A 21,969-nucleotide genomic window follows, 5' to 3' on the forward strand; every position below is an offset into this window, starting at 1 on the left:
GTGACACGGCCGGGAACTGGATGCTGTGCGTGGATGGGAGTGGCAGGCTTCGGTGCGGTACGGTGAAGAAACTGGCTCGGCGATGCCGCGCATGCGCGGGGAAGGCGGACGGGTGCGGGGGAATGTGGGCCTGTGTAAGTGATCATTGGTGCAGGGAGTGAGGGTGGCACGGATGAAGTCACGGGTAATGTTAGTAGAGAATATACAGGGAGTTCTTATACTTCTCCCTTCTGCTCATTCCACTCCTAGCTTTGGCTCAAAAAAAAAAAAAAAAAACGCAACAAAATCTGCAACAAAAGAAGCTGCGTTTCCACAGTGTGGGGGGCCTTAGCCTAAAATAGTTTTTCCTCTCCATTACAATAATTCTAATTTTGTATGGTGATGTCGGGGGTGGGGTTATAACCTGTAATAAGGGTGTGTTATTGAATAATTATTTTATTAATTTTATTTTAACTTTTCAGTAAAAACTGCTGTTAGTCAAGATAATACAGCGGTGATACAGTCTGACCGCGGGCAGGTCCGCCAAATTGTCAGCGACCACTGACAATTGTTATTGTTTGATGTTGCCCCTGATGAATCCTTACAGGATGAAAAGCGTAGGAACATTAATTGTAGTGTGAACTCTGCTCTTTCAGCCATCCCATAGTTTGGCTTTAGTCTTTTCCTGTGTTGGTGTGGTATTAGGCCAGTAGCCTCACAGGAAGGCTTTCTGTCCGGCTGCTGGTATTATTGTATTGGTGCTTGTGAATTTATTTTATGGCTGTGGAGTTTTGTGGTTGCACTATATATCTTGTAAATATCAGGGAGATAGATACAGTGTTTAGGGCACAATTTCCCTTGTTCCCCTCTATCTCCCTTGTAAGGGGTTTGACCCAGAGGGAGTTTGTTGGAGCACCTTGTTTGTTTACATTCGCATTTCACTATTTTTATCTGTTTCTAAATAAAAGTAAAGTTTTAACTTCTTTTGGTTATCCATTGGAGATCTTTGGATTTCCACGGTGATGCGATTTCACAGTACCGTATATACTCGAGTATAAGCCGACCCGAATATAAGCCGAGACCCCTAATTTTACCACAAAAAACTATGAAAACTTATTGACTCGAGTATAAGCCAATGATTTAAATTGGAATCAACCCGGGAGTGAAAATTCCATATGATATCGTCTCCCATGGCGGGCTGAGTATTTTTCCTTTTTCCCATAATAAGACTGTATACTGAGTCGAACGCCTTCTTAAAGTCCACGAAGCAGGCGAACATCTTGCCTCTTCTGGAGTTGTGGACGTGTATGTCAGCTCTTTTTTTTGTCAGTTTTTTCTCGGCTGTTTACCGGTAAACATATAACAATTCAGACAAATTATACACTTCTCTTTCTTTTTTTTTCAACTGTAATTTTTATAAAATTTTCACAAGTTTATAAAAGAAAAAAAAAACAATGAACTTACGACATTGGAGAAACATACACAGAAATATATAGAAAGTCAAATGCAAAATGACATTAGGGCCCGTTCACACGGGCACAGAGGGGGCAGATTATGGCGCGGAATCCACGTCATAATCCACCCCCTCACAATGGTGGTCTATACAAACCGCTAGCGTTCTTTTTTCAGCTAGCGACATGTTGCCGCTAGCGGAAAAAAGAAGCGACATGACCTTTCTTGAGGCGGAGTGCGCCTCAGGAAGGCAAAAGAAATGAATGGGAGGTGGAAACCGTGTCGTATGTTGCGGTTTTTGGCGCGTTTTTTTTTTTTTTTTTTTGCGACTAAAAACCGCAACACAATTTATTAAGGTCCATTCACTGCCCGGCAGGGAAAAACCGCCTGGCGTTTTCTGAAGCGGTTTTTGAAACCGCTTTAGAAAATGTTCCAAAAAACTCCTCAAGGTCAAAAAAAAGTGTCCTAACTAGGAAGCGTTTTTTTCCGGACCAAAATTCGCCACACGGTTTTCACGTGTGAACTAGCCCTTAGACTTGGGGAGCAGATGGAGGGGGACATTAAACTTTGGGGAACATAGAGTGAAGGCATTAAGTTGGGGGGGGGGGGGGCAAATCAAGAGGCAGCATTCCTTACCCCCCAGGGATGACACTGAGCGGTAAGGAACGCCCCTCTTACAGTACAGCGCAATAGACTCTACTGTTAGGAATGGCGTTCCTGACTGACTGTCAGAAATACCCTACTGGCACCAATAGCTTTTCACCAGGGGCACAGAACGGGAAAACCGATAGTGCGTTAAATTCAGCGCACTGTTGGCTTTCTAGCGGTGTATTACACTGCATGTGCCCCAGGAGGTGAAAGGTCCTCTATAAACTGTGATTGACAGATGAAGAGGGACATTAAACGGGGCACAAATTGGAGGGGAACATTAAACTTGAGGAAGCTGGAGGAGGACATTTAAGTGGGGGCAGATGGAGAGGGACATTATACTGTGGGGGCAATTGGAGGGGAACTTTATGATGTGGGACAGCAGGAGCATTACACGGTGTGGGGGCACAAAGAGAACTATATGAGAATTGACGGTCAACACAGAAGTGGGTGGAGCTAAATTTTCCACAGGGCGCTTTTCGTCCCTTTTTCGGTCTTTTGAAGGATGGGTGGTATGCCTCTGTCCTTGTACTGGGGTGACAATTTGTCAGTCCAAACACATCACTAGGCAGTTGGTCCTTTAAATGAACATGACGACTCTATTATTTAAACCATGCCCACAAACAGTCGTCTATGCTCTCTCGTGTATTTCTAGCGCTGAGGAGCTCGTAGCTCCTATCCTTACAACGGCTGTAGCATCCGCAGCTCAGCCTCGGTTTGGTGCGTTCTCGACACATCTTTGTTTACATACGCACTTCCGGTTTCCTAAGAGCGCCATTTTGTGAGATTCTAGCTAACGAAACGTGTAGTCTTTCCTTATGATCCCGTACCTCGTGACTTTGTAGTGTCACGTGACTTTGTGACGTAAACGGATTTTTCACGAGAAGGGTAAGCAGCTGTTAATTTTGTCGTTACTAGTCGTAAAGTGAGGGCAGCCACAGAAGGAGAAGGCAGAGACATGTCGGAGTACGAGAGTGCTCAGAAAGGAGCCTTGCGACTCAAAGGGATCGGCGATGTCAGCGCAGGGAAAAAGTAAGTGAAGGTTTCCAGTAATATACCGTTTATTACGCAGCCATTACCGCTACCTATCCCCAGGTATTTCCAGAGCTGAGGGGGGATTTAGATTGGTGTAATCCAATGACAATCTGACAGGTGTTAAGGGGTTTCCTCAGGGTAGTTTTTCACCCCTAACCCCTCTCTCCTCCTCCTCATGAAGCAGGCGCACACTTAGTAGGACCATGCTATGAGCTGGTGTCCATTTTGGGGTATTTTAGACCAGTAAAGTCGCCTAAGTGCTAATAAATGTGGCCCTCTGCCCATACCACACTCCTATTGGTAAAGTTATACATCTGCCAGATTATTCCCTCTGTTCATTTTCACTCTGTCCTGGCTAACCCCCGTGTCTTTAGCTGCTGTGACTGGAACACTGGGGCAAATAAACCAATATGCACAAGAATTCTGCTGTAATTTGTAACAAAAAACTGGCAGATATGTGTTATAGCCACTTTGTAACAGGTTCTTGTGCCTTGTCTGACAACTGGGTGGTGCTTGTTAAAAAGTAGAGGGAGCTTATGCAGTTTTTTGCACCAATTTTCTAGAAATTAAGCCAACTAATAAGTTATATAAAGTTAGATCTGTCATTAAAACACAATTATTTTTTTCTGGTTGATACGTAGGAATAGCCTTAAGAAAGGCTATTCTTCTCCTACCTTTAGATGTCTTCTCCGCACCGCCGTTCCGTAGAAATCCCGGTTTTTGTTGGTATGCAAATGAGTTCTCTCGCAGCACTGGGGGTGGGCCCCTGGAAGAGAGCTGCCAAAACGTCGGAGCATGTGGATCATCAACGCCAAGAACACCCTCATTAATATGGTGTCTCAGCGAGCTGCTGAGATGCCGGAACAAGTTCAGCAGCAGGACAGCTTCACAGCTGCCGAAATGCCAGAGCAGGCGGATCATCAACGGCAGCAATTTGATAAATATAGGCGGATTATCGACGCAAACACCCTGCAGATGAAGTCGCAGATGCTAGTTATCTATATTTGCAGTTCAAGAGATCATTGGCAGAGCATGTCCCTATTCAGCATCCATACAGTCTGACCCTATTTCCTCTTCAGTACAGTACACAGGATCAGTTCCAGTGGTGAAGTAATGCCAGGCTTAGGTCTTCATGTCATTGAATTTATACATTATTCAGAAGATTCAAACTTTTTGTTACTCCTATTTTACTTCAGGAGTAAATTTTAGCAATGTGGAATTGGTGGTAGAGGTGAATAGATATGCAGTACTACATTAAATGTTCATTCTTGCTGATTTTTTTTGCTTTGTTAAACTTTTCATCATTATTTATTGTGTTTCAGAAAAAAAAAGAAAGATAAAGATGCAAGTAAGATGATGCAACAGATTATGACCAGTAAGAAAAATGAAGAGGAAAAGAAGAAACCTGGTTTAGATAAAAGAACACCTGCACAGATTGCATTTGAAAAGATGCAGGAGAAAAGGGTAAGAAAAATGAACATTCAATAATTCAAACTTCAAAAATTTGGGGCTAAATGGACAGTTTATTGGTAAAAAGTCGTTTTTCATTTTCACATTCCAATGACAATAAAATCTGTGAAACAGCCATAGGGTCAAAATGTTCATTATACCCCTTGATAAATTCTGTGAGGGATGGCGTTTCCATTGAACTGTAGGAGCTTTGCAAATACTCATTGGTGCTCCTTTAGTGCACTGCCCAAACAGCAGTTTACATCCACATGTGGTTCATTTCTGTGCTCGAGAAAATGTGTAACAATCTATGGGATGCATTTTCTCTTTTAACCCCTTGTGAATATCTAAATTTCTTGCTTATGGGTATAGACCTAGCCACTACGAGGCTGACACTAAGAATATTTAAAGATGGTCAGTTCCACCTCCAGGCTATACTCGTCAGACACTGTATTATTCAGTCTTACTTAACCTAGGAGGAGTACTTGGGCTACTTAAGGGCTAGTTCAGATGGAGTTTTTTAGCAGAGGATTTTGACGCGGAAGCCGCCTCAAAATCCGCCTGCCAAAACGCTTCCCAATGACTTCAGATGACCTATCTTGCCGTGGATTCCATGGCTGACTCGGCCGCGGCATGAGACTCCCTCCCAATTAGGCACATTCATTCAAGCCTAATCTGGAGCAGAATTCCGCGACAGGATGCCATGCCCTGCATTCCGTCGCAGCTAGCCGCATGGTATGTTCACACGTGGAATCCATTTTTCGTCGTGTGAATATACCCTAAGTCCTCTGTACTAACCTGTGTAATGTATATACATGCTGTACATATTTTTTTATCTGTATTTATATTAGATCTCTAGTTATAATAAATAATCTTTCATGGTAAAGGCAGTCTATATTGGGATACTTCATACTGTCCTGTTTATCAAACAATCAAAGTTTCTGTGAAAAATACTGTGGGAAAGGCCTTTATGGGTCAGTGCACACAGAGGAAAAGAAGCGTCCTGCTCGATCTTGCTGTGGATTGGCCCGCGGGGTCTGCGGCTCAAGACTCCCTCCTGATTAGGTCCATTCATCTGGGCCTGCTACATGGGCCCTTGGCCTCAAAGGGTTAACAAACTTCCTAAATGCTGTTTTGAAAACAAGGTGCTTTATGGGGGTTTCTAACGCCGGCGTTACGAGCGCTCCCATTGAAGTGAATGGAAAGTGTTTGGGAGCCGTCCACTGCGCTCCCGTGTACGGCCGTGAATGAGTATTTTTACAAGCCCGGCGTAACTCTGTGTGCATGCAGCCTTACACTTCTAAACTTTGAACATCCAATAAATTTGAGGTATGATTAAAAAAGGATATCAATAAAAATCAATACAAAATAGTTGAAAAGACCATAGACAGTGGTCTTAACTGAATAATCGCTGTTAGTTTTATATCTACCTGTATAATTTGTGTACTGTATGTAACCCCCAAATGTAAAGCACCATGGAATTAAATAAATAAACAATAATAATCATAAGGGGGTTTAGCCTGGCAAGAAATCAGAACCGTCCAACAGTTATATTACTTCATTGATTTTAATTGAAAAGACACTTCTCTCTTGGAGGGTGATAACCCAGAGTTATTTGATTTTATTATATTGATATGATTATATTTATATATATATATATATATATATATATATATATATATATATATAATATGATTATATTATATTGTGGCTATGTATTTGGGGAGATGTAACACTACCTGTAAGTAATTAAGATTATTAACTAATTACTCTGGGACCCTAAGCTAACTCATGTTGAACATGTAACTACCCGATAATCGCAATTCTATAATGTATCAATTGGCCCATTCTCTAGGAGTATAGACCATATACTAACATCAGAGACTGACCAAATCTAAAATTATACTGCCATGGATTATCCCCTTCAATCGGGAGGTATAATTAGGATAGCTAGGGGTTGTGGGGGGCACAATGGATCATGCAAATCCAAAAAAGAATAATCAATTACAAGTGATATATCATAATCACTTTCTTATCCTATTGTGATTACAATTCTTGAACCACATAACAACGGATCCTACGCACTTGATGTCAACAAATTGGTGAGTGACGTGGTTTTATTTCTTGGAGACCGCCGAGTCTCAATTTTGTTGGTTCAATGGAATTGTTTGTTCACCTGTTGAAGCCATTTCTAATTATTTATTAAATATTTATTGGTTCATGTGTTTTTATCGGCATGCATTAAAAGTTATGTTTTGTTGATTATTCTTTTTTGGATTTGCAAATTAATCTTAATCTTAATCTATTATCCTTGGCACAATGGATCATGAGAAACTAACCATGGGAGAAAAGGCCTTCATTTAGTAACTTAGTATTTTGATTAAAGTCACATTGCTTGTGATGAAATAATGACTGTTATGTGTTTTTTATTTTAGCAAATGGAAAGAATCTTGAAGAAGGCTTCAAAAACACACAAACAGAGAGTTGAGGTTAGTACCATGTTAATTCAATTGAATACAAATTTGTGTCAGAGGGTGCATGTGTCTTGTAGTGTATGTGTTTGTTTTTTTTTAAGTACTTGGCATGGAAAATGAGGCACATCGTCTGTCTCCACAAATCTGTTTCTGCATACAAACCACAAAATACAAACTTTGCAGAAGGAAGAGTCTTAACCAATGAGTATTTTTTTTGCCCCTTCAGACATACCCTAATGTCCCATATTGCGGAAAAGGAGCTTTTATTTTTTTTATTTTTCTTTTGGTGCAGATTTTGCTGTGGAATTTTGAGTGTGGATACAAATGGAATGGGAAATGCATAAGAAAAACTTCTGCTTCTATTTTCTTCTCAAACCAATCCTGGCTTTGACTTTAAAAAGCAGCAAGATGGGGCTGTAGCCTCCTAAGGCTCGTTGCAAGTGACTGTGCTGCAGCGGGCTGCCTTGAATTAAAAGAACGGGCTGCATAGGTGGGACATGGGGATGTCCCCCTGTGCCGCATGGTCCGTGCTTCTGCGGCTCCTTTCTTTAAATGAATAGGAGCCATGAAAGCATGGGCCGCAAAATGGAACCGGATCTGATGCAGCCTGGACTGTCAGCCAGCACACGGGATTGTGAAAGTCACAGTTGTGTGCACGGGCCCATAGAAAAGAATGGGTCAGTGTGCTATCTGTGAAATACACGGATAGCACACTGACCCACATCACGGTTGTCTGCAAGGGGCCTAAAGGTCAGTTCAAATGTTTAAGACTTGTTGCACAAATTCATGTGATTGTACAATTCATTTGAATGGGGCTTCCAAAAATTCACATGCTTGTCTCCAGAATGAAATTAAAATGGAGATGTATAAAACTGATTTTCAGTTGGAGAAACTTGTGCAAGAAATTCACCATGTGTGAATTCTCCTGATTTTCAGTTGGAGAAACTTGTGCAAGAAATTCACCATGTGTGAATTCTCCCTAAAAAAAGGGAATTGACTAATCAATGCAAACAGAAAATGTCCATTTTCTTTAAGTCATGTAAGGCTACGGTGAAACTAGCGTTTGTGACTGTTCAGGGACTCTGTCTCTCTTTCCGCTTAAACTATTCACACAGGACTTTTCTCTCCACCAATTTCCGACGGAAACCCACGGACCCCATTATAACTTATGGGGTTCATGTGGGTAATGGTTTTTTAAGCAGGTAGAGTTTCTGTTTTACGGGTCCCCAAGTGGTCCCCAAGAATGGAAACTTGAGTGCTAGTGTGAACCTAGTGTAAATTGTCAGGATTTTCTGCAAATTAAGAAAAGTTTGTCATCCTGTAAAGATGATCTCTCCTGATATTATGCTGCCTATGAATGGGGTGTCCATCCAAATAAAAACTTGCTTAATGCCAAGGCTTTTTTTTTCCTCATTATTTTGGAGTACATCTCCTGTTTTGATTGCCCTTGAGCCACCCATCTAGATGTGTTTTGTGCCTGGTCGTACAGCTGCTCCATTCATAATGGGGACTGTTGGAAACAGAAGCGTAAGCATTTGGCGATCTTTATACAAATAAATGTACAACCAGGCACTCAAAACTCCCCAGCTTTTGAGATAAGTGGGGGTGCCAGGGTTGGGACACTGCTCAGTGAGTTTCCTTCTGTTCTCTGGATGGGAGTAACTTGGACTATTATTAATAAAATATATAATTTGTTCTGCTTTTAATGGGTTATTTCACTTAATTATCAGACTATTTTTAATATACTGGAAGTAAATAATTTTATTTTATTTTTTTTTTTTCAGGATTTCAATCGACATTTAGACACCCTTACTGAGCATTATGATATTCCTAAAGTCAGCTGGACCAAATAATACTATGCAAAGTAAATTTATGAAACTGTACTTTTTTATTGAGCTGTATGTTCTTTTCTTTACTAATTTGTTGTGTAAATAAACTTTTGCAAATGTTTTGTTGCTTTATGTGAAATTTATTTATTTTTTCTCTTTTGTCTTAGGCCTGGTTCACATCTGCGTTCAGGATTCCATTCAGGGAGTCTGCTTGGGGACCCCCTGAACGAATACCAAAACGCAGTGTCAGCCTCCTAGTGGCCAGGTCTATACACATGGTGCTGTGTCCGCCATTGATAAATGCAACGATAAAAGGATTTTACGATGAGTACAAAAATCCATTTATTTCTTGAAAGTAAAAACCTGAGGATTACATGTGTCTCAATGGGTTATCAAAAGCCATGTCCACCTTCATGTAACTTTGTGACAAACATAAATTTAAAAAATGTACTAAAACATATATTTGCCTATTAAAATTCATATTAAATTTTACATTCACGCAAAAACACATAAAAAATAATAATGGTGTACACAATGTATATATACTACAAACCTCAACTACAACAAAAGCTCGTTCTATCAAAAAAACACTGATACAGAACACGAGCAATATTTTAATGTCATTCACTAATGTTAAAAATCTATACTGCACATTACAAACTGACTGTGATACCAAAATCTTACTTTTTTGAGAACTTATGCCGGGTTCACACCTGCATCCTGGCCTTCGTTATGCAGGTTTCCGTTTCCTTCACGAAACGGGACAGGAGACAGAAACCTGCAGTTATATTTCAAACCCATTTATTTGAATGGGTTTGAAAAGTGTCCAGCCATGAGCGCCGGTGAGCGTTTTGTGCACTCCGCAGCGAAACAGTTTTCTGGGGTTTTTGTTTTTTTTTTAACTGGACACAAAGTTGAACATGCAGGACTTTGTGTCTGGTTTAAAAAAGCCAATTTTGCTGCGGAGAGCTCAAAACGCTCATCGGCGCTCATGGCTGGAAACTGTGATGAGCAGATGTGAATGAGCCCTTAATGTTTCATATATATAACCACCTTCATGCAACTTTCAGCAAACGGATTACAAGGAAAATTTGCACAAAATTAAGATTTGCCACTAAAGTTCCTGCTTAAGCAACACCTTCCTGCAAACAAAATGTACTTTTCAAAAAAAATCTGCAAAATGTGAAGAATTCAAACATATCACAAGCACACACTATATTTTTACAGTTGCAGGTGTTATGGAAATTCACCAACTGATTTTGTGCATGCAAATTAAATAGGAGCTTTCAAAAGAATATAATTTTTCAGCCCTCTATAAAAATTGTAACTCTAATGAATAATTATAATCTGTATTTCTAACTAATGTGATAATTAGGGCCGGTTTCAGATTGATATAACATCGGTGCATTTTTGTTCACATATTCAGGACGCAACCTCAGAAGTGCATGTGGCTCATCATTACTGCAGTTAGAGAACCATAATTCTACATCAGATGATCTACTGGAAGTCTAGGTGTTTTTTATGTACCGTTACTCACCTGAAAGCTGCCAAAAACTGGGATTTTATATTGTGATGTTCAATGAGTGAAAATGTGTTATCTGACCAATAGAACTTTTCCACTTGTCAGAAATGGTTTTTATTCCATGACGTCCATCGTGACGGCTACACAAGCAGGTTGACCTCTGACAGGAACTGAGACACTTGTTAAATACACCACTTCCACCACCATACTCCATTGTTTCCTGTCCCTACACAGGGTTAGGATGAGAAGCTCCATTTCTGCCTGTATAGCTTCATTTGACAGGTATAAACCCCTTTGCTGAATGGTTTATACTGATAGAGTACTGATCACCATAAATAGGTATAGCATGTCTATCACCATTACTGAACAGTATATATGGATATATATGTATATAGCATGCATAACACCATTGTTGAATGGTATATAATGGATGCATTACACTAGTACTGCATCCATTATATCGTTGAACAGTATATAATGATGGGTATATATATGCATATAGCATGCATATCGCCGTGGGTGAATGGTATATAATGGATGCATTATGTCAGTTCTGAATGATCCTATTAATATTATAAAGGTGAAAGTTTGTGAGTCAGCCAAACGGCTGAATAGATTTTGTTGAAATTTCACACACACACACTGCCCAGGAAAAGGAAATGGGCTACTTTAAATGTGGGTCACTCACCCCAAATCACCACCGTCACCCTTCAAAGAACCTTCCGGCTTGGCTGTAGCAGCTGGCATTCCGCCAGCGCTGGTCTGTCCATGCACCTCCTATTGGTGCATGGCTGGGTGTGGGCGGGCTATGGAGCCAGGGCTGCGGCACCATACGTTGGGGGCTGCATGTGGGTGTGCCGATTGAGCAGGGACACAGTGAGGAAGATGGCGGCAGCCCACATGGTCCCGGCGCCGCAACTATCCCACACCGCCTACACACTCACTTTGCAGACGGCTAAAGAGGAGGCTGCTGCACCCGACACACCACATAACAGGTCAGTGGGTTGGGGGAGGGGGGTGGTCTCCGGGGGGAAGGGGTGCTGTCCCCAGGTCGGTGTCCCCAGGGATCAGCCACATTCCCCCTGAACACGTCATCTGTCGGCGCAACCATGTCTCGTCTCCGGGGCCGGCGTCAGGTTGATATGCCAGCCGGAAGCCTTGCGCTGGCTCCCTGGCCTGTCAGTCTTTCACTTCTATTGCAACCTTGGCTGCGTAGCCTGCAATAGAGGCGCCGGTATTATGCAGTGCATTGCATGAAACAGGCACTTCAATTGCAGTCTACCTGCCATAGTCTGCAATCAAAGCGAAACACTGACAGGTCGGGGAGCCAGCGCAAGGCTTCCGGCTGTCGTAGCAACCTGTTGCTGGCCCCGGAGACTCCTCCGGGTGTCGGCGTCAGTGGAGCGAGCGAGCGTGGGAAGGTCAGTACAACTATTTACTTGTGTTACACATCCAAAGGGGACATAATCTAAGGAGCCTAAGAAACTGGAGGCAGATAAAAGAGCAGGAAAGAGAACAGCATGACACTGGGGCACAAAACTGGAGGCAGAGATGGGGGGACATGAAACTGGAAGAAGACATGGGGGGGGGGGGACATGACACTGGGAGCAGACATGGGGGTACATGACACTGAAAGTAGAGATGGGGGGGGGGGACATGAAACTGGAAGCAGACATGGGAGACATTATGAAGTCTGAAGACTACCAACAAATTTTGCAGCATAATGTAGGGCCCAGTGTGAGAAAGCTGGGTCTCCCTCAGAGGTCATGGGTCTCCCAGCAGGACAATGACCCAAAACACACTTCAAAAAACACTAGAAAATGGTTTGAGAGAAAGCACTGGAGACTTCTAGAGTGGCCATCAATGAGTCCAGACCTGAATCTCATAGAACACCTGTGGAGAGATCTCAAAATGGCAGTTTGGAGAAGGCCCCCTTCAAATCTCAGGGACCTGGAGCAGTTTGCCAAAGAAGAATGGTCTAAAATTCCAGCAGAGCATTGTAAGAAACTCATTGATGGTTACCGGAAGCGGTTGTTCGCAGTTATTTTGTCTAAAGGTTGTGCTACCAAGTATTAGGCTGAGGGTGCCAATACTTTTGTCCGGCCCATTTTTGGAGTTTTGTGTAAAATAATGAATGATTTAACTTTTTTTTTTCATTCTCTTTTGTGTTTTTTGATTGCAAGGAAAATAAATGAAGATATTAATACCAAAGAGTTTGTGCTTGCAATCATTTTCTGGAGGAAGCTGAGTATTATCTGACAGAATTGCAGGGGTGCCAATACTTTTGGCCAACACTGTAGGTGTGTGGAGTCTTATAAAGCCATTTTCGCTCCACTGTGGGGATTATGGGAAGAATATGCAAATATGTTTCCCAGGATGTAAATAGTAAAACACTACCTCTGTATGCTGCCCTCTATTGGAAGCAGATCCCTTGAACATCATGCCTGACTTTCCAACAAGCCTTTAATTGCAATGATGTGGGATTTTGTCAAGTCAGTATCATCCCAACTGTGGACGGAGCCGTTTTGATCTGATTGGATCTCATCAGCACAGTCTAGGGAGAACTGACTTGGCAGAGGTGAGAGACTTGTAGACCAGATTATGGGGATATTGTCACTCCTTAGGGAGAGACCACCATGTAGGTGTGTGGAGTCTTATAAAGCCATTTTCACTCCACTGTGGGGGATTATGTGAATAATATGCAAATATGTTTCCCAGGATATAAATAGGAAAACACTGCCTCTGTATGCTGCCCTCTATTGGAAACAGATCCCTTGAACATCATGCCAATAGAGGGCAGCATACAGAGGCAGTGTTTTCCTATTTACATCCTGGGAAATGTATTTACATATTCTTCCCATGTTCTGATAATAGTGTATGTTATTACACATTCTGCCTGTTCAGATAAAGGTGTATGTGATTATTACACAGTCCGCCTGTTCAGATAAAGGTGTATGTTGTTATACATTCTACCTGTTCTGATAAAGGTGTATGTTATTACTCAGTTTGCCTGTTCGGATAAAGCAGATATGCGAGGCTGCCACTTGGGCTAGTTCGCTGACCTTTGCTAAACACTACAGGTTAGATTTAGGTTCTGTAAGTGATTTAGCCTTTGGACGTAAGGTCCTTTTCGGCGGTAGTCCCACCCTAGGAGTCTGTAATTTGGTATATCTCCTTGTGTAGCTGTCTTGGTGGATGTAATAGAAAGCCGGAGTTAGACTTACCAGTAACTCTCTTTCTGTGAGTCTACCATAACGGCGTCTAATTACCCTCCCTAGTTAAATATTTATAAGTAAGACAGCATGCTGTAGTTTATATTTTTAAACACCTTTCCTCTGTAATTTGGTAAGCACTGGTGTATGGTGGTGGGAGTGATGTATTTAACGAATCTCTCAGTTCCTGTCCCTACAGAGGGTCAGAGGTCAACCTCCTTGTGTAGCTGTCATGGTGAACTCATGGAAACAAAGTTACCGGTAAGTCTAACTCCGGTGATTTGTTCATCTCTAGTGATAATTGTTATTGCTCTTATTTTAACGTTAAAATGATGCAACAGCAAACATTAAAGCACATAAAAGTATATAAGAAAGTACTCAATTTTTATTAGGACATACAATCATAAAGATATAAATAAGGGACAGGTGTAAGACCATCCAAATACAATAGGAACCCACCAGGATATATACATGATGGAGGGGAATTTGCATATGACAAGCCAATCATTTGGTGATAGTACAAATTGAATGACGCACCATATGATGTAATACCAACAAGAGCACATCAAACACAAATACCCAACTAATGACTCTGGAGAAGAGATATGACGAGGTTAAAAATTACATACATTTGGTAGTTGGTAACATACTGACCCACAGAATACAAGTGACATGTCATTTTGGCTGCACATTGAATGCCGTAAAAATGTTGCAGTTTTTCTCCATTTCCACTCTGTTCTGATTCCCAGTTGATTGTATAGAATATTAAAGGGATTCTACCATTAAAATCAAATTTTTTTCTCGTTGACACGTAGGAATAGCTTTAAGAAAGGCTATTCTTCTCCTACCTTTAGATGTCTTCTCTGCGCCGCCGTTCGGTTGAAATCTTGGTTTTCGTCGGTATGCAAATGAGTTCTTTTGCAGCACTGGGGGCGGGCCCCAGCGCTCAAACAGCACTGGGGGCGTCACCAATGCTGTGAGAGAACTCTCCAGTGACACTTCCATCTTCTTCAGGAACGGCCTCTTCACACGTCTTCTTCCGGCGCAGGTGGTCAAACTTCTAGGCCTCGGGCAGAGCCGACTGCACATGCCCGCGGCCACTAGAAAAATGGCCGTTCACACAGTAAGTAAGCGGCCATTTTCTTGTGGCCTATGGGCATGCGCAGTCGGCTCTGCCTGAGGCCTAGAAGTTTGACCGCCTGTGCCGGAAGAAGACGTGTGAAGAGACCGTTGCTGAAGAAGATGGAGGCGGCACTGGAAAGAGTTCTCTCGCAGCTTTGGGGACTCCTCCAGTGCTGTTTGAGCGCTGGGGCCCGCCCCCAGTGCTGCAAAAGAACTCATTTGCATACTGACGAAAACCGGGATTTCAATCGAACGGCGGCGCAAAGAAGACATCTAAAAGTAGGAGAAGAATAGGAATAGCCTTAAGAAAGGCTATGTGTCAACTAGAAAAAAAATCAATTTTAATGGTAGAATCTCTTTAAGTGGTTCCATTACAAAGTACAATGTTCCAAAAACATTAAGCCCTCATATGGCTCTGTGAACAGAAAAAAACCCAAAATTATGGGATTTGGAAGACGGAGTCAAAAACGAAAATCTAAATTTGAAAAATGCCAGGGGTTAAGGTATGTGAAATACTGAAAGGGTTAAGAAAGTTCTTTAATGCTGCTAAATAATGGCCCCAGAGAATTGATTCCCACCCCAACAAGTGCAATACTCAAATACTATCCCTATAATGGTACACTATAGGTCCCTATCCCAATCATGTTTTGTCCTATAACAGGACTCATCGGAAGAATCTATGGAAAGAAGGGCATGAAAAGACCAGATATAGAGTATGCTCACCCAGGTCCATGTAACACCATCAGAGTAAACCGCCAACAATTTGTTCACTATATAAGTCCTCGGTCCAACAGCCCATGAAATGTACACTCACAGTAGTAAAAAGTGAAGTGACATAGCAGACCAGTGCTCCCTTTTCTCACACGCTTTGTGAGGAGAATTATAAAGCCTGTGTAGATAGATGTTTACGTCACTCTAATTCTGGATGCTTATAGTAGGTGACCTACAAGAGCAGATCACTGCTCCACATTGCACCTCCAGGCATACATTACTGATATAGAGTTTGATGAAGACCCGAAGAACTGAAATGTTACTACTGTATTGTCTGGGATTATTTACCCCTACAACCACTGTATTCTCTGTGGATTATTGGCAATTTCTGCATTATTTCCGAATCACTTAAATGCTAATGTGGATTACTTACCTATACATTTATCTGTAGAAGAGTTCTGTATCAAGTATTAAAGGGGCTCTATCATTGGGAAAAGTCATTTTTAGCTAAGCATATACTTGTATAGCCTTTAGAAAAGCTATTCCACACTTACCACACTTATTTTGTATGTAAATTACCTCAGTAGTTTTTGAATAAGTCTGTTTTTATTCAGATGCTAATTAGCCTTCTCTGTGCACCGGAAGTTCTCACCAGCACTCCTCTCCCTGCTGTATGTACAGCACAGGCTGCTGTGTGTGAGAGCAAGGAGGAGGCAGCAGCAGCCTGTGCTGTATATACAGCAGGGAGAGGAGTGCTGGTGAGAACTTCCGATGCACAGAGAAGGCTAATTAGCATATGAATAAAAACAGACTTATTAAAAACTTTTGAGGCAATTTACCGTATATACAAAAGTTATGTGTGAAATAGCCTTTTTAAAGGCTATGTAAGTATGTGCTTAGCTAAAAATGACTTTTCCCAATGATAGAGCCCCTTTAATACTTGATACAGAACTCTTCAGTTAGATGTTCCACAGATAAATGTACAGATAAGTAATCCACATTAGATTGTCCCGCTACCACAGGGCCCAAGACATTAGGGGGCCCAGCGGGTCCCTGATGTTTTTTGTTTTACTAGGCCATTACCTACTGGAGCAACTACAGTAGGTAATGGATGCTATTTACTTACTGATCCTCGCTCCTGCTCACAGCTCCCTGCGCTTCCACTTCTGCAGAAGTGGAGGCAGCTGTGAGCAGGAGCGAGGATCAGTAAGTGAGCGAGCAGCCCCGCGAACCCCACAAACGCCCCTATCATTATATTCGGGGGTCTTTTCAGACGTCCGAGTGTTAAATATTATGATATTAAATATTCCCGGCATATATAGAGTTAACATTCTAGTCTGCTGAGTTCATGCTACATGGGTGGTTAGGGTACACTATTTTAGAGTTATGCTTATATAGAAGAAACAAGCTCAGAATAATGGATAACACCCACTGTCATGAACATAAATGAGTGACAGACACACACGTTGGTGGTCATCCCTGGGGGATCTATGGCAGGTCTGCCTGCTCTCTCTTCTCTGTCATCCTGGACAAGATGTCGTGACCAGCCCAGAGTCCATCAACCAGATGATCAAGCATGAACCAACGTGGAACTCTACAAAATATCCAGATTGAAGAAACCTAACCATGAGCTCCTCTGATGATGTCAGCTAATGAGACATTGACTGATATTTTTGTTATTCTGGAAGTTTTCCCTGTTCCTGTTTTTTTCCTTGAAGACATTAATAAATCTAGATGTGTTTTTTATATAAAAAGCTTAGTTCTATAGTATAGGTATAAGTATAATGATTGAAGGGCTAGAGCAGGCGAGGGAACATAAAAAAACACTATTATATACATCCCCTGGGCTCCAGTAGGCTTTAGGCCTGTTTGGGGACATCACAGACATCATGTGACCCAGGCCAGCATCATTTTGCGTTGTGACGCCTGAGTTGGTTGATGTCTGGTCCAACATTGAAGAGATCTGTGGGGAGTGCGCTGGAGCCCAGGAGAGGTAAGTAACACAGTGTTTTTTATGTTTGTATCCACCCCTGGGACACTGATCATTATACTCTGGAGTCTGAAAAGACCCCAGAGTATAATAATAGTCCATGGGTGGTCCACAATTGGGCATTATACTGTGTGAAGGGGCCACTATTAGGCATAAAACTGTGTGCAGGTGCCATTATGGGGCATAATACTGTTTGCATGGGCTATTATGGAGCATAATAGTGTGTGTAGGGGCCACTATGGCACATGCTAGTGTGTGCAGGAATGCAGTTTGTGCGGGGTGGGGGTCATCCCATGTCAAATGTCCATCTTGGGGCTCTGCTGTTTCTAGTTACACCACTGGCGGCTTCAAACATGCCCTAATCACATTATTCTACACATCCTCGCACTACACTAACATTTCTTATCTTAAGCTTAACTTCCTACTGTATTCCTCAGAACCTGACCACTCCTTCTAGAAGTTACCCTGTGCTTCCTGCACTTAGTATCTGTATATTTATAGATACCAGCTGGTGACAGGCTCATACATGTTCAGTTATATGACTTTATTTATTAAAAGATGGCTGTATCAAATAAAACCTCTTACCTTTTGCGTCTCCCTATTTCCTCATAGCTTTCACGAGTTGGTGTTTGATATGTTAAATTCTTTGTCACACTGTAACGTCTAATACTGTCTGTTCATGTAGTCACTGACTTGTAAGGGACTACATAATATGTTATTACACTATACTGTATAAATGAAGTTATTATTGTTATTTTTTTCTGTAAAATGGCTTAGGTGTTGTGGTCAGTCTTGACTGCAGTATATAAGGGGTTAAATGGAAAGTATGCTTTATGATCGATAAATGATAAAAAGTTACAAGGACAGAGGAAGGAAAAAAATCCTTCTCTCTCTGCCCACTGGTTAAAGTATAACTGCAAGTATATGCAGCTCCTCTTTCATGAGTTATATCTCTAATCTAGGAGGGCTAGCTACAGGCTCCGGAGTTAGAGCCTTTTACTGTGACTGCCATCACTGCAGTTTCCTTGGACATATCCTGTTTGGGGTAAACTGTAATGTAATTGGTTCAAACCCAAAGCAAGGTTCAACCAGAACTGCGGGAAATTATAGCAGGAATCTTCTGTCCAAAAAGATAATAAAAATTGACCAATAAGTCATGTTTACACAAATGTGGGGCTATTGGGGAAAAAAAAAGCCCTCACATGGATACATTGATTTCAGTATGTCCGTGTGAACGTAAATAATTGATGGTTTTATAACTATAGCTGTTTGTGCAAATCTTGTGTCTCTTTATTTCTGTTATGGCTCCCATAATGCAGTGCCAGCATCCGGCATACCCAGACAAGTCCCGGGGCAAGCTCCTGAGGGGGCCCACTTGGCAGTGGCGGAGGGTACTTGAAATTACCAGAGCCCTAGACCACCATGTTAGCAGCCGGAGAAAGCCTGGTTCCCTGACCACTATACATAATGCTAATGGAGAGGGGGCCTGGTGATCGCCAGGCCCTTTTCATTTGATGCCGTCGCAGGGAAGGTGATTAACAATAATTTAATACTTATACTCAACTGTCCTGGGCTCAGCATCCTATCTGGAGCTCTGCTGGCCAGTAAATTGAGGTCTTTGATTGGGCCCAGCAGTGACGTCTGGGGATTAGGAACTCAGTCCCAAGAAAGAAGAGGAGCGAGGATCCTCAGGAGAGATGAGGTAGGGTGAGTATAACTGTTATTTTTAATCACTTCCCCTGGGCCTCTGATAATTATATGCTTGGGTTACATTTTTTACATACTGTAAGAGGTCCAGCTCACATGATGAAGGGTCTACAATGACACAGTTCACACAAGTAGTAGGTTTCAACTCCAAGGATGTTTTATTCAGTTGCTTCAGTACAAAACACCATGCAAACAAAACAAAAGAAAACAAAAGCCTGTCTGAATCTAGCTATACACCAGCATACCAAATGTAGCAATAAAATTGTGTAAACCATCCCAGGAGTGCCGGCACTGATAGCTCTTCACCAGGGGCACAGAACCTGAAAGCTGAATTCAGCGCACTGTCGGCTTTCTAGCGGTATATAAACCGCATGTGCCCCAAGTGGTGAAAGGTCCTCTTTAAATACAGAGCCTTAGCAGACTACGTTCTAATGAAACATATATACTTCTGGATTTCCGTTATCCTGTCTGGCTGAGGAAACCAGGTGAGATATACGCCCCGTCCACCACTTTACCACAATATATACACGTTGAATTATAACATACACCCCACATTTTATTTGATTTTTTGATTTTTTTATGTAGGTTGTGAGCCCACATAGAGCTCACAATGTACATTTTTCCCTATCAGTATGTCTTTGAAATATGGGACTACTCCTTGCAGATGGTTTTTTGCCCTTGGCGGGATTTGAACACCAGGACTCCAGCACTGCAAGGCTGCAGTGCTAACCACTGAGCCACCGTGTGGCCCTCACACACCCCACATTTTAATAAAGGCTCAATAAATAAAGTTTCTATACAAGTGTAAAAACACAACACATAGGCAAAATGTCCCAATGCTCCCAAACATCTAAAAGAAGATATACAGCAGAAAGGGGGTATGTTTACTGGCCTCTGACACTGATATAGCCAGCCCCATTCCTGTAATTTTCCTCTTCCCCCTTATTATCCAGTAATAAGTGACCCCAAAGGAGGAGCCCCAGAACTATTGCTGAGACAGCTTCTGAAACTGGTGAACAAATGTGGACACGACTCCTAGAAAACTCCAAATAGAGACCGAAGACTTTACAGAAATTTACTTTTTCAAAGTCTTTTTCTCTGATAAGTTTATAGATTTTATGGTGGCCCAAACAGATTTGTATGCCCAGCAATTTATAGAACAAAATGTCATCTCTTCATATGCCAGGCCCCCGAGGTGGACCCCAGTAAATGCAGCACAGATGAAGATTTTCTGGGGTCTTTTTCTGCATATGGGCATAGTAAAAAAAATAAAGACAGGATTGGAATACAGACACTAATTATACAACAGTCCAATACTTAGAATGGCCATAACCAGGACACACTTTGAGGCAATTCTCTATTTCTGCATTGTAACGACAATGCAAAGTGCCCACCACAAGATACCTCCAATGATAGAGCCCCTTTAAGTATAAGAGGGGTGTCCTTGTACTGATCACATTTAATGGCAACAGCAGAACCCTTGTACATCTACTTGGTACCAGTACCCTTACCCCCAAGCCAGACTGCATCCTGACATACATGGGATGGGTTAATCTATCTGATCAAGTCCTAAAACCATATAATGCCATGAGAAAAATAGAAAAATAAATGTGTGGTACCAAAAGCTGGCCATGCACATTGTAGAGATTGCACTTCACGATCTATAGACAGCACAGAAACATTCCTTCAATTTCATGAGGACGTTATCAAGACTCTGCTATTTGGTGACCAAGAACTGCCAGACACCAGTGCAACATTTTCCCAATTAAGTCCCACCAGTGCAGAGAAAGGGAAGAGCCAAACAAGGTGAAGAGTCTGTTCCAAAAGGAGAATAACAAAAGTCACAATTTATCAGTATGACACCTGCCCTGAAAATCCTGACCTATGCATGACAGATAGCTTTAGATTGTTCCACATAGCCACAATATTTTTATTTGCCATGGTATATCACCTCCTTATACCGTGATGTAGTCTGCACATATTTAAAGGGGCTCTATCAGCAAAATCATGCTGATAGAGCCCCACATATGCGTGAATGGCTATTCAAGCACCGCAAATGTTATATTAAACTACCCCCCCCCCCCCCCGTTTTAAAATAAAACCCCAAAAAAAGAATGTGATCTACTTACGGATCGTGCACGGTGGGCGGGCATTCAGGGTGCGCCGTCTTCTTCATCCACGCCTCTTCTTCCTCCAATGTCCTCAGGTCCCGTCCTCCTCCGGCGCTCGCGAACTGATACTGATAAAAAAAAAAAAATGGCCAGGGCGCCTGCGCAGTAGCCGTAGTAGAAGCCGCATGCTACTGCGCAAGCGCCCAGGCCAATTTTTTTTATATCAGTGAGCGAGCGCCGAAGGAGGACGGGACCGGAGGACATCGGAGGAAGAGAAGGCGTGGATGAAGAAGAAGACACACCCTGAATGCCCGCCCACAGTGCATAAAAGGGGGGGGAAGGGGGGGGGTAGTTTAATATAACTTTTACGGTGCCTGAATAGCCTTTTTTTTATTCACGCATATGTGGGGCTCTATCAGCATGATTTTGCTGAAAAACCAGTATTTCTAAGGAACGGCGCAGCAGAGACCACGTCTAAAGGTAAGAGACGAATAGCCTTTCTAAAGGCTATTCCGACGTCTTATCCATAAAAAAAAAGGTAGAATCCCTTTAACAAATTGTAGGGTGCATTTTCTCATTTAAGCCCTTGTGTTAATGCAAAAATTGGGATTAAAGCAACATTTTATAGAAAAAAACGTTGGTTTCCATTTTCCCAGCCCAATTCTGTGTAACATCTGTGGGGTCAAATTACTCACTATAGCCCTTGATAAATTTCTTGAGGGGTCTAG

The 21,969-nt window shown here is 42.0% G+C and overlaps 1 protein-coding gene across 1 annotated transcript; it reads left to right on the forward strand.

Moving 5' to 3' along the window:
* The first annotated feature begins 2,925 nt into the window (after positions 1–2,925).
* On the forward strand, positions 2,926–8,949 carry FAM32A (family with sequence similarity 32 member A). The gene is made up of 4 exons (XM_075264390.1): positions 2,926–3,111; positions 4,437–4,578; positions 6,999–7,052; positions 8,822–8,949. Exons 1-4 carry the CDS (start codon positions 3,038–3,040, stop codon positions 8,888–8,890), a joined length of 339 nt encoding a protein of 112 aa, XP_075120491.1. The 5' UTR covers positions 2,926–3,037; the 3' UTR covers positions 8,891–8,949.
* Positions 8,950–21,969: the final 13,020 nt, after the last annotated feature.

The sequence above is a fragment of the Leptodactylus fuscus genome, chromosome 1 (genome assembly GCF_031893055.1).
Source record: "Leptodactylus fuscus isolate aLepFus1 chromosome 1, aLepFus1.hap2, whole genome shotgun sequence".
In the NCBI taxonomy this organism is placed as follows: Eukaryota; Metazoa; Chordata; class Amphibia; order Anura; family Leptodactylidae; genus Leptodactylus; species Leptodactylus fuscus.

Coding starts and splice junctions, on each gene's coding strand:
- FAM32A (XM_075264390.1), top strand. CDS start 3,038: ATGTCGGAGTACGAGAGTGCTCAGAAAGGAGCCTTGCGACTCAAAGGG. Junction 4,579..6,998: donor AAAAGATGCAGGAGAAAAGG/GTAAGAAAAATG, acceptor TTTTTATTTTAG/CAAATGGAAAGAATCTTGAA. Junction 7,053..8,821: donor CACACAAACAGAGAGTTGAG/GTTAGTACCATG, acceptor TTTTTTTTTCAG/GATTTCAATCGACATTTAGA.